Source organism: Varroa destructor, unplaced genomic scaffold (genome assembly GCF_002443255.2).
Source record: "Varroa destructor unplaced genomic scaffold, Vdes_3.0 BEIS01000006.1, whole genome shotgun sequence".
Lineage (NCBI taxonomy): Eukaryota > Metazoa > Arthropoda > Arachnida > Mesostigmata > Varroidae > Varroa > Varroa destructor.
Window position 1 is genome coordinate 6,301,639 of NW_019211459.1, and position 13,570 is coordinate 6,315,208.

Here is a 13,570-nt window from a genome sequence, read left to right on the forward strand (position 1 = left end):
CGAGTTGTTTGAAATGTAGTTTCTCATCGCTAAAATATTGCAATCAAGTTATATTCGACGTACGGCTGGACAATGCGCGTTTTAGAAATTAGAAACAGAAACCGTGCTATACGGATACTATGCGTATCATTGAAGCTGACACATCGGAGCGACCTACCAATGCGATCTGAAAGCCTTTGGAAGACATCTATCAGGCTGGATAGATAGTCGGGCACGCTAGAACAAGTTCTATTTAGTAACCCTACTAACCTTATTTGTGTCAGCATAAGGTCAAAAACCGAAATTAACTAACAAATTCATTTAGTATCGTCGCTCTGTTTTCCAGCATAGAAACTGCATTGGAAAACCTATTTGTGAATAGGGAAAATTTTGAAACGGCTGTGGGCACGTTTTACAAGGAATAACTAGAACAGCGCACGAAGAGATAACAGCACGCAACAAATAATAGGACCACTAGAATCAAACGTCAAAGTCGAAAGAATGGGCGCATTCGGGCAAGTGGACGTTCCTTTATGGGCTGCAGGGAAAAGTGTAGACTGACACTTCCCTGAGCGGTCAAACTAGATGACTTTGACGTTTCGCTATAGGGTCCGGTGAAAATGAATACGACGACTTCACGCAAATATGGTTACGCTTGGAGACAGGGAGGCGCGCGCACACGCGCGAGCAGAGATTGCAAAAAAGCTGTATACAACCAGCATTGCGCATTGGCTGTGCTTCTGGATGAGCTTCCCAAGAGTTAGAAGAATACGCTTGCTTGTCCGTTGGCTGCCTGCCAGCTGAAGCTGCTCGATGAGGCAAGGCCATATGAGCAATAGCTTTATTTCGTCGATGTTTCGTGGGGTAAATGCGCTTTTCGTCGTGCACTTTTCACCATCAGCACCTGCTCTCCAGCATTTCCTGATAATGTGCGTCGCTCGATAGCCGTCTGTCATTGCCCAGCTTTAACCTTTTTCTCCACGCTTTCGCCTTCTCTGCTGTATCCCTTAATGAAATGGGATGAGCTTCTTTCCGTTCGGTTGCATCGACTGCCGTACTTCGGGCTGCGTTGGATGCTTGAGATGCTTCAGCCGTAAGGCAAGTTGAGCCGAAGCCTTGAATCCAAGCGAAGGCCCAGTTTGTGGCGTTTGCAAGCGGCTAGAGAGACCTTTCCGCAACCGCATCTGTTAGGCCACAGCATTTAAGCTCTTCCGCCTTTGTCTGCATCTCAGCTTTAGGACATACATCATCATATAAAGCGGGGCCTTTCAGTCTCGTTTCGTCCCATGGCTGCCGCAGGCTTCAGTGAACCCCAGTCGCACTCCTCCCTTTCTTTTTCTCGCTTACTCACGTCACCTTTTGTAGATAATAAGTAGATGCTAGCACACGGTCAGCGTTTCAAACACGCACTCACCAAGCCGGCCAGCCAGTCAGCCGGCGTTTAGGCCAGTGTGCACCCTGACCACCTCGCGGAAAACGATATCGTTCTTTCTCAGGTTAGCTGCTTTCGTTGGTCAGATGGGAAGAACGAGCCGGTCGTGCTCTCTCTTAACAGCCAAAACTCATGGCCAATTGGGTCCATTTCCCACCTTTGTCCCTAATCACTTGTTCGCAAGCAAGCGTGTTATGGCTAGCGGCGATAGAAGAGCAGCTGACAGCAAGCTGTATGTCACCATTTACCTGAGCGCCTTAAGTGCACTCAGAACGATCTTTACCTAGAACACCCAACCCACCCCAAGGTTTCGATAAGGCTCATAGTCCTGGATAGGATAGAAGGAAGGACAACCGCCAGAGAGGGCCAAGCTGGTGGAATACGTTCTAGATGATACGTTACCAGGCCATTAAGCTCAATTGAGATAGAAACCCATCGAGAACGATAGCAAGTTACTATGGGACTTACCTACTTAGTGCAAATTGGAAATAGCCAACAGTCCGTTCTTCTTAAGCAGCAGAGGGATTAAAATACTTTAATAAAATAAATAAAATAAAACAAGCTTATCCATTACTCAGTTATTGTAATAACTTGCCTGCCAGGTTTGTGGAGCTTGTCATGTTATTTAGAATGCACGAAGTACACGTAGTACAGTTGAATCAAAACGTTCCGTTTGTTTACTGCAAGTGCTTATAAAGAAATACATATACAAAATACGCTTCGTAATCAGTTGAAACTATGACTAGCTTATAGGCAAGCTTTTTGGTAACTACGAAGTTCGTAAGCGGCAGGAACGGTCTCTGTAGGCTCAGAATTCCAATCACTATTTGAACCCTGCATCACCTATATCACGCCGATCACTAACTATTATGTACGTATTTAAGTAGGTTAGGCATATATGTAAACAATACAAATAAATAAAAAATACAAAGCCATTATTTCCTATAATTATATTCATCAAAACTCTTAATAATCAATATATGAACAAAAGTCACTATAAAGCTTAACTTGTATCGTAAGTTATTGAGACCTCGATGCATCAAACACTACTAACAGTGGTTTACAACATTTATTCTCTTTGATATTATCTCCTCCATGCACGTTCGACGGCAAATTCTTATCGTAATTATTTAAGCACAAAAGTTACGAGGCATTTAGCGTTCTGGAATTTGCTCCTCTGTGTGGGCGGATATGCTGACATAAGCATCCTGCATCGAGTGTGATTACGTTAAATCGAGTGCTCAATGGGCCGTGCCCAAGTCTCTCTCTAGTGGAAAATTTCATTTTACGTATAGTAAGTGGCTCACCGTGTACTTTTGAGCACCCACTGTAATAACGTAACACTCAACAATTATGTATCGCTTAACCGTTTTCAGGTTTATGTCGTGCCACACTCCAATGTTACTAGCGTCGCTCATACAACTTGTCGTTATTACAAACATTATAAAAAGTATTTCTCACCCAGTACTTTTGTGGAACAGCTCTAATTAAGTGCAGACGCTACTTTTATGGGCCATTGTTAATTACAAAATCTGTTAGTCTGCGTTATCGGGTTATGTGAGGGAAAAGGCAAGATTTGCTGTTTATTCCCAATTAATATTCAACTAAAATACACCACTCGGTAGAAGCGTTTGTATGAAACCAAAACAAACGCACGTTACTTCTCCCTGTGTTATTGCAACGTTGTGTGTAAGATCGGAAAACCGCTGTCAATATGGTACATGCATTTCGAATGAAACAAATTTTTGTTTGTTCACTATGCATACTGATAGTAATACGGTAGCAGTGTCAGCAGGGGGTCTTAAATGGAGGCCCTTATACCCCCCCCCCCCCACGGGAGGTAGATCAGTCAATAGACCCACTTCTTTCTACTCATCAAAACCGCAGACACTGCTCCCTTTTTTGAATCTTCTGCTGCCAGCCATCCGTCTACCTCTTAAAAGGATTTCGACGTTGTAAGTGTCCCCTACCGTAGAAGTGCAAAGCGTTTTAGTTTCGCCAGACCCGAACAAATGCTTTGCCAATGTCCTGTCACCCTTATGGGGTTGGCCTTAAGGAACACTTGCGTTCATTTACTGTCACTGTTAGCTGTTAGAAGCAGCAAAGACCGGAATCAGTCAAGGAACTCAACCGAGAGCTCTGTCCAAGGCCGAAACTTGCACTGGCTCATTTCCTTTTCGCCTTTGATCGTTGGTTGAGGAATATTTTTATCTCTTAGCCGATCTTAGCAGCTGTACCGTCCTTATAGCCATTTGCGTATTTCTTACTTCGGTTGAAACGACGTCTTCACAACGAAGATAACGTCTTTGGAAACTAAAGGTCAGTAGATGACCGGTAGTAAAAAATGCACAGCCAGCGTACGGAAGGCCTAATGCAGGTTACCTACAAAAGATTTGAAGCATACAATATAGTAGAGCGTGAGATCGATTGGTCGAGATTCTAACCTATCACTTGGTTATCTAGACAGTCATATAACATAAAAATGAATACTGTGTGACCGACACGGCTTGCGAGTGACAAGTTCATTCTTACCGAATATTCTACACCGCGAGGACGCTGAGCTTTGGGCAGGAAGATATGTTCGCAATCTTCGTGGCACCTCAATCCATCATGATCATCGTCATCACGTAAACACTTAGTAACGCTTCCAAATTACACTAGATCGTTATTTACTAACATAATTCCAACATATTATTACCGACTGGATCGTCGAGGCATTTTAAAAAGGATCACAAGATGTCAGTTCGACCCGCGCTTCCAGTGACGGCTATTCTGACAACTGTTAAGCACACTACGGTCAATTAGGTGGTGAAATAAACGTTCTCCGAAACAAGAGCACTATGGAGTGTGATATGTCTTCGAAAAATAGAACAGGAATTCTACGCTATTGAACATTGAACGGCTTGGCCTAGCAAGTTACTCGCTGCTCGTAGAAGCTATATTGTAAAAATAAACTTTATTTAACATTTATCGATAGCATCAAAAACAAACTCTAGACTTCTTATGTTAAAACTGGATTGATCCTGCGGGCCCCAAGCCAACTACGCCAGTGTTTCGACATTATCCATCATTGTCACCCTTGTATCAGCCCATGCGCTATTGTTGGGGGATGGATGCTTCGTGACTAGTTGCGACCATTTTACATTCACCTCAGGATGCGAAAACCTACGACAGAGGAAGAGGAGGTATGATAGTGCAGTCGCAGTGAGAAACTGGCGTAGTTTTCTCGGCTCATCCAACAATCAGTTTTTTCTCGGTTTGCAGGATGACGAAACAGTCCTGAGCTAGACTCAGCTGTACACTGTTTTATGAAGAAGGCGGAAAATTTTATAGATCAAATCGCTGTTGTGCCAGTAGGGCGAGTAAGCCAAGCGACAGAGGAGTAGCGTTCAGTCAACAAAGTATGGGAAACCTGCGTCAGAAGGCTTGCCAACAATGAAAAAACCACACGACCACTTCCTCTTTCTTACCGATCACTTTTGTCCCTTCTGCTCTGGCTTTCTCTGTCGGCGCTGCCAGCGGAATTCGACTGCCGAAGCTCGAAAACTGTCAACATCTTTCCAACTAATTATTTTAATTAATTTAATTAATTTTCCACTGGCCTGTTTAGTCTCTTGTCATATTTGGTGAGACGATGGAAAAAAGGAGGTAATCGCCGCAAATATGCAGACCAAAGGTTGCCTACCGTCGCAAATGTCTAACTAGATTGCACACCCAACACATTTCTAGCCCTAGAGCTTATAATTTCCTCAATTAGTATGGCCGTAAACGTGAAAGCAGGCCAAATATTCTATTACAACTTGTAAATCACATCACAAACGCTAAAGGTGGCACCGTGTGACAAAGAGCGCATGATCTGCGTAAGCAGAATGTTAGACGAAATTTAGCCCATATCAAGTGTAAAAATACACAACGCAGATATTCTTAGTCGTACTCGTTGAAAAGAAGTTTAGTGCATAATTATGAAGACACTTCTGAGAAGTTAAAATTATGAGAAATGACGGAAAGTACTATAGAGACAATAAGTTTACAGATAGAGCAACAATAAAGGAAGACATTTGAAACTGCAAGTTTGCCATTTTTTTCCAAAACACAAGCCTAATATTCTCGATATATGTAAACTAAGCTTTTCCTTACATTTCCATCCAATTCTACACCCATGACGTCTCTGCGCGTCTGCTGCCTTCGGCTAATATCTGACTTATGTAAAAGCCTTCAGGCGGAAGCTCTTTATTAAAGTAGGGTAAACATTGTTTACTAATTGCTTAATTAATAAGGTGAGTCCCTATCGTGTTTTTTTCTGCTCTCTCCCTCTCTCGCCCGCTGTCTTTTTTTGGCATCCGCCTCTCCTTTCATCAGATGCTCCGAGGCGACTGTCTTATTCGGCGTTATTTTATTTATGACAGCCAACGCCACCCCGTGGCAACGACGATGGTAATCGCGGTGGCTAGCGTGCACCACCCATCTCACGTTTCGCTTCATGTACGTTTATGTTTCTTCGTGAGAGTTTTTGTGTGTAGACAATTATCTGCGTGCATCATCACATGCAAAAGAATTATTATACGTATCCGCGTGGAAGACATCGCCACAGGCGGTAAATCCCGCATCTTTGTGCCATACATGGTTCTTGTATATCAGCTTTCTCCAGGAAAAACGATATATATATATACGCGCGCACACATACACACACCCGTATATATATACAGATACGCGGTTTCATACACGTATATTTTCCTACAGCTTCGTGGAAAGACGTTGCATAAATGTATTGGATGAGAGTGATTCGTGGGCCCTTGGTTACTCTTGGGAGTAGGAATAGAAACGGTTGGAGCTAACAGAGAGTTAGCTAGCGGCAATGGTAGTAGTGGGTATGGCTGTCGTTGCATTTTTATCTTTACCGTGCTGGCAGTGTTTTGATTGGTTACTGACAGCCTTGGCAAAAAGTTTGTATCAAACCCATAGCGAGTCGAATTGTCTCGCAAAAGAAGGCCGGAGACAGAGGCAACCGGTTGAATGAAGCAAGTACATAACGAGTTGACCTTCAATGCACTTTTTCTACTACTCGATGGTTCGCTTTCCTACAATGTTATGGCTTAACGGACACTTGCTTTTTAACTTGCTTGAAGCGCTAACTTATTGAAACAATTAAAGCATGTTAATTTTTGGATAGATGTTAGTCCTGTCCAAGTGGGCAGCACTATGCAAAAGTCAAATTTAAAAAATTTAATGTGTCTCGCCCGCCGAAGCCTCAATAGCAGTATCGAGAAACATGGAACACATGTTAAAAGCACGTGAGGCTCATGTTTTATTACGCTTATATTTCAAAGAAATACAGGTCCTCAAGTTAAATACATATCTCTGGCTTGCTGATTAGAAAATAGACGTGAATACATGGAGCAGTGTTTAATAAGCCGTTGTTAACTGCTGCGGAAAAAAGAGTTAGCATTTAATTCAAGCACACACTTGCGAAGCTAGCACGTTCTCTGCCTTCAAAATCATAACTTCAAGTGATGTGGGGGGGGGGGGGGGGGACAGCATTGATGTACTAACGTCGTACTGTTAACGTTTAGTGATTGCTACTACTAGCGTACCGTAGTCCTAGTACGTACGAGGTCTGCGTTATTGCATCAGGAAACAATACATCAGAACTTATGCCAGTTCTCGTATTCCAGTTATTAGTATTATATTGCCTTTTTAATCTAGTATAGACCGTTTTAGTGTTACAATTCGATGCTACGTTTTGATGTGTGCGTGTTTCCTGTATATCATCGTAGGGACAAAGATTCTTATTTCAGTAATAAAAACACGACTGTTTAAGCAAGGGTGGCTGCGGCAATTTCTCGAAAGTGAAAGAAAACGGGCGCAAGAAACGGATAAACCATTACTTCAGACTGGAAATCAAAATAGTTAGCAAAGAGGAACAGGGAGGACGGGGACACAAAAAGCTGTTCCTACCCGCTGTCACTGCGTTGCCCTAGATGATGTTTCACTAACTTGTACATTTTCAGTTGAGATCGTTGGTCTCGAGTAGATGGCTGTTGTTAGCGGCCTTAGATGCCCATGGGCGTCGGTGGGCAATCGCTATTAGTAGGAACGAAAGAGCTGAGAAGCGACCTTGAAAGATTTTATGCGTCCTAACTTTTCCTGCGACTGACATTGATGGCAGTACGTCCGGTCATAGTGATGTTTTGCTGTTACAGGAGCTAGAAGTAAGTGCCGCACCAAAAGGTATAAATGACTGTGACAATAGCTTAAATTATTATCACCAATATATTATTTGTTCGGCTTTTTCTTTCAGATGAAGATGATGAAGAGGGCGACCAGGAAGAAGTAGAGGAGACGCATGCGAACCCATTGGCTGAGCTCGACGAATCTCACGGACGCCACGTTTCACACAGAACCTCACACGGTACGTGCACTGCGTAGGCCAACAACTAGTGCGCCCTGATCTAGTGTAAATTTGAGAAGGCAGCAATAAATGCATTTGGAAAAATTGTATGATTTATTGGTGGACACCTAAAGACGAGAGCGCTATGAGTAAACCGTTCTCTCATGAAGTTCCTTCAGATACAAATGTTAGACGTTTACTATCTTCGTAGTCTTATAATTGTAATATTGATTATACGCGTTCGGGCATTTGTGTCTGAAGAACAAATGGATTCCATTCCTACGCGCTGATATTGAGAAGTTCCTGCTCTTGTGTGGTGGATAGGGCACCGAACGCTAAACTAGGAACGTGCCACGCTTGCTTCGAAACCTAAGACTCTGTGATTTTCGGAGGTTTATTAAGCTCTTAATATTAGCTTTTTGCACGATTCTATTTCACTTCGAAATCTATCCTATTCCCGATCTATAGTATATCTAGCATTGACCTTCGCCGTGCCACGTGCAACATCGGTATCTCGATACTACAAAATGTCAGCCGCAAAAGAATAAAAAATGGAAAAAGTACGTTGTTAGCTCCCACCTGAGAATCAGCTGTACTGATAAAAGGATCAAAAAGCCTACAGCGCGTAACATCGTATTCAATTAAATATCACTTCATTCAGTGGTGTATCAATCCCATTGAAATCGAATACACATAAAGAAGTGAAGGCTTATTGATAGAGTACCCCACAGCCTCGAGGAAATTTCAAAGCTCCGGCTAGCGACCCTCACGTAAAATAAACGAAAATTTAAATTTATTTATCATTCGCATAACGGATTGAAGATTTTCGATTTTGCCTCTGGCCCTTACACGCAGGCACTTGTATTTTAGAAAAAGCTAGAATAAGATTGTGTTTCAGCAGTAGGAAGACGCCAGTAAGTAAAAAGTTACGTGACGACTGAACCCGAAAAAAAATTAGGTTTCATTAGGTCTGCACCTAAAATTTTACACTGAGCTAAAACAAAAAGGTGTACCTCAATAGGTCAAATGGAACATGTCCATTTAAATTTAGTCGCCAGTTATACTACAGAGATTCGGTCGGGAACAACTTCGAACCGGTGCCCACAAAAAGCAACGAAATGTATCTGCAGAAATCATTCTTTATAATAAACTTTATACATTTAAAATTTTTGCTTAATTTCGTTATTAATAAGGTTGGTTCCTTCGCCTTATCTAATGATAATTATTGATTAGAGGCCGCGAATTGTCATGATATACCTTCTCTTATCAGTATCCCCATAAAATGAAGTCAAGCGAAGTTATGTCATATCATCTGGCGGTTCGTTCGACTAGAAATCAGCCGTTCGCTGAAGTAACATCTTTGTGGCACGATTATATTGTTAGTTACGTGGAGAGGCGAAGATTTTCGTTTGGAGTAACGCCTAACATCATCTCCTTGTAGCAAACAGAAGTTCTGTCAAAAAAAACGCATTAATAATGCTAGCGGCGCCAACGATTTTGTCGAGGGGGTAAATCTGTATCGCGGATATAATGAGATCTATAGGAAAAGCTAGCCAATAACTAAGCGAATTGACTAACTGGCATAAAGTCAAAAGGGCCCACAATATTGATGTTGTATTTAAGTGACATCTTAAATGTATAAGTTTTCTAATAAGGAAAAACTATATAAATACGTTTAGTTGTTTTCTGTCGACGTTATCTTGAAGCTACTTTCAACCATATCGCCATATCATGAACACGCAATAAATAAAATAGTATCGTATATAAATCCAGTCACGGAGGCGGACCTTCATGGACGGTCATCCCCTGCTTAATAATTCATAAGGTTCATTTCAATGTATCAAAAATTGAAGCGGTGTTACTGATTTTTTGCAGACTAGCTCGTCCTTTGCCTAGTTCTCTATGTAGAGCTTGTGAGTAGTGATATGGTTCTATCGTAGATGACAAAGCACCAATGATTATTCAGCGCTGCTCGTCATGGGTACTTCGAGCAGCTAATTCAGACTGCCCCCTATTCCCGTATGTATATTTCAGTTATTTTCATACCGTTAATTGGTATAACTCGTCAAATTCGGTCTAACCAATATAAAAGTCCCATAACCTACATTGCTCAACGACAACGTCTAGGAGTAGAGGAACTCCGGGAAAAGAGGAGCAGAAATTTCTCCTACGAACGAGGTTGATAGGAAGAATTTTCCGCCATTTAAAATTGACATTGTTCTAAATCGTTTGAGAGCTACGATTCCTTCCAGGTTCGTAGCTATGTGTTGCGTCGCTTTACAATTTTTTTATTGTTTTTTTTAATAGCTCTGCTGAGCTTTAGCCCACAAACCGAAAAGCAGAGCCCAGCTGGGCTAATTGGGTGACGCAGAGGAGAAACAACAAACCAACAGGCCCCACATTATAAAGCCGTCCACCATTAATACCACTATTGCTATAGGTTACGGACTGCGGTGCAGATCGGGAGCGTATGCACCGTCAAGAAGATCGATGCTGTTGTCGTGAGAGTGGAAAAGAGCTACTGTCTTAGTGTAAGTGGAAGACAACGACGACGAGATGAATGGATGCCAATTAGTTGATCAGCTTACCTATCTGCTTTCCTGCCACTGATGATTGACGTTACTATGAAATAAACGTGAGCGTAAAAAATGGACGGAAAACAACTCGCAGGAAAGCCTCATCGAAGGAGAGAGAGTGTTAAGATACAGCAGTTAACAACGTCTATGCAAACCCAAACGCGACGACAACAAAACGGTCAGAAGCAGCCCGAGCGGAAGATCTAATAACGACGCGTAGCAACAATCGCAGCAGCAATTAGCTGAATAACATAGTAATAATAAGAATTAAGTGCTCTGAACAATCGGCGACGGCATCGCTAACGTCAAAAATGGCAACAGCAGCTGTAGCAAAATCGGCCCCGAGTAACAAGGCTAAAGTAATAATACTGTCACGGACAGCCCGTGTGCCGCTTGCACTAGGCCACTTAGAGAAGCTGGCAGCCCCGATGGTGGAAAAAAGCAAACGCATTATGCCTTGTTCAGCGCTTAACTGTCTGCTATCGTCTCAACTGGGTGGCTAATCAATGCGCGTTGCTACATTGCCCTCACGATCGTCGTCCTAACGAAACGACAGCCGGCAACTTGGTACAAAAAAACCAAATCAGGCCATCGTTTAATTTGAATCTCAATCGTCTTTTCCACTCCCGCCCTGTACGCGGCAGGCCGCTGCCATCACCGCAGGCTGCTGACGTACAAATGGTGGAAGACGATTAGCCGCTTGTTAGGTGCATCCCTTGCGTTTGGTTTCTCGGTTCCTTTCGGCCTGCGGTTCTGCCAAAGGCCTAGCCTAGTTCCTCGAACCTGCGAGCCAGCAAGCTATCTTATATTGCTTTTCTGCACGCGTACCACTTGTCAGCAGCTACGCGTTCTTTTGGCATTTGGGCACATCCACGGTCGCGCATGACGGTGGTATGGTCAATTCACGGCATCTTACGTACCGTAGTGTTCATTCCATTCCGCGCTCCGAGTCTGATAGGAACAAGCGGCGTAGGAAAACTGTAGAAGCAAAAGGGACAGCAACGGGCCATTGGTCCGTTTTGATAAGGGAGGAAAAACTGAGCGCGAAAACAATTGATGCCGATCAATGAGGTTCGAATGGACCGCACCACACGTGTTGGACACGAGTTATTATTGTGCAATTGTCAATAACAATAAGCAATAACATGGCAAAAACCGTGCTGTCGATACCGTGAGGACCTACTCCTGATTTAAGGTTCTATGGCAACTTTTGAATCTGCGATGATATATTACCATACACAGTGTTAATTAAAGATGCTCCCAGCTGCCATCAGAGCTTCGCTCCGTCAGGGAATTTTATGATCCACTTTAAATTTGACTATTTTTTAGCATGAGCTGGCATGTGTCACTTCAGTTTCCTATGAAGCCCAGTCTATAATGGAAGAGAAAGGCACATATCTAAAACACAAAATTCTTACAACACACCTATGTAAAGGAGGAATAACGACCACAGCGGAGCGGAGACCAACTCAGAACCTTACACTCGCAGATTTGGCAACTGCCCATTCTAAAGATTCATGATTTTATGCCCGACACCGCCGTTATGTAATCTATGAGACTGCTGGCTCCTAGCACAAAACGAAGCGCGTCCACGTCCGACACGCTTTGACTCATACAGTTACTTTTATACTACTTTAATCAATTTCAAGTTAAAGGTACTTACAGAAGTGGCCAGAAAATTACCGCACCAATTAACTTTCGCTGGCAAGTTTTGAATGCTGTCCGGTCGCCTCTTAATATTAATAGTCGAACGCTGTCTAAAGTTGCACGGGCGGTGCCGTAGAATTCTCCAAATAGGATTAGTATAACGGTAGCCGCCACTAGAGAGCACGGGGTCGCAGACGACATTTTTAGTCGACGATGACATACAGGAGGAGCGATTCCTCGCAGTAGTGGGAACGCACAAGTGTTTGAAGTGATTTCTTAGCGTTGTGATAAAATATGTTTTTTTTTGTTCCGTAAAACAATGATTCCTGTATCTGGTCGATGCCATCATGCAATGTTTTCCTCTCCTTCGGCGTCATTCGCTCTCTATGTGGAATACTTAATGCATCGAAAAGAAGACGAACGTACGAATTGGAAGAAAACAACAGTAGCAGAGCTTCTCCTTACTCGAATTTCGTTGCTAATGGCGCTCATATATTAGGAGGGTGCCCCCAGAGACTTGATTTCACTGGCTATTTACCTATCTTTCATTTTCATATAAGCGTCAGATACTCAACGTCCCGAGGTCCGTAAAGCTATGCTACCGCTATTACCGTCGCCGCGTCACCTCCAGCCGCTCTCGCCGATCGCCATAAGTGACTCACGTTTTTGCCGTACGAGTTAGCGTGATATTGGTTACGTTGCACTGTTGCAAACTGAGGGGGTGAATTGGTGACAGAGACTGTCGTACGAGGCAAAAGGCTTTATTTAAAGAGGTCTCCGTTATGCTTGCTTCGTTCTCCCAGGCCATATGTGCTTTCAACATGCAGTATGTAAAGCCACTTATATAGCTACAAAGTAGCTTCTCAATAGTGCGACTGTACAGTTTAGGGACCGTTCGAAAAAATAAATTTTCATTCTCAAAGTGTCCTAGTTACGTCCTACCTGCTGACAACGCAAAGACAGTTTGTTGTTAAACTGGCGAAGATTACAATCGTATTTTCTATAGCTATACTATATACGTCTGCTACAAAACAGTAAGTTGTCGATAATAAGTAATACTATAGAATTAATTACTTCCTAACACTGCGTGAATCGGGCTCGTATTTTGTGATTTCTCCTTTTATTTGGCCACGAGCTTGTTATGTATTGATTTACAGCACCGTTAAATTCAAGATCAGTTTGGGTCCAGTGTATTTTTTTTATGTACGCTTATTCGCTCACTATGACGTTCGTAAGACGCTAATCATTAGCTAAACATTTATGCCTTATTCAGTGGTACGGTAACTTAATAATGCTATTTTCCATATTTTATGCCTATTGTTTTTTAGGTGAAGCCTGCGGAACGGGCTTCGCACGGTGTCGTAATGGGCGATGCTATCTGCTCAGGAGAAAGTGCGACGGAGTACTTGACTGCACAGACGGGTCAGACGAATATAACTGCCGTAAGTATTTAAACTGTTTGATCATTGGATATATCTTTCGCTGCGGTAGTGGACACCTATTTATATACTACTATGGGAGTTTTACTCTGCATTTAAAGGACATGTT

The 13,570-nt window shown here is 42.7% G+C and overlaps 1 protein-coding gene across 19 annotated transcripts in view; it reads left to right on the forward strand.

Annotated features, from left to right (window-relative positions):
- LOC111253553 (basement membrane-specific heparan sulfate proteoglycan core protein-like) overlaps nt 1-13,570 on the forward strand; it is a 231,847-nt gene that overhangs the window by 165,040 nt on the left and 53,237 nt on the right. For all 19 annotated transcript variants that reach the window (XR_002674718.2, XM_086992110.1, XM_022813123.2 and 16 more), the window contains 2 exons: nt 7,710-7,820; nt 13,351-13,464. Coding sequence is in view for 18 of the 19 variants with exons in the window: in XM_086992110.1 (XP_086848236.1) it covers nt 7,710-7,820; nt 13,351-13,464 (225 nt within the window). In the remaining variant the exon portion in view is untranslated. The remainder of the gene's footprint in view (nt 1-7,709; nt 7,821-13,350; nt 13,465-13,570) is intronic.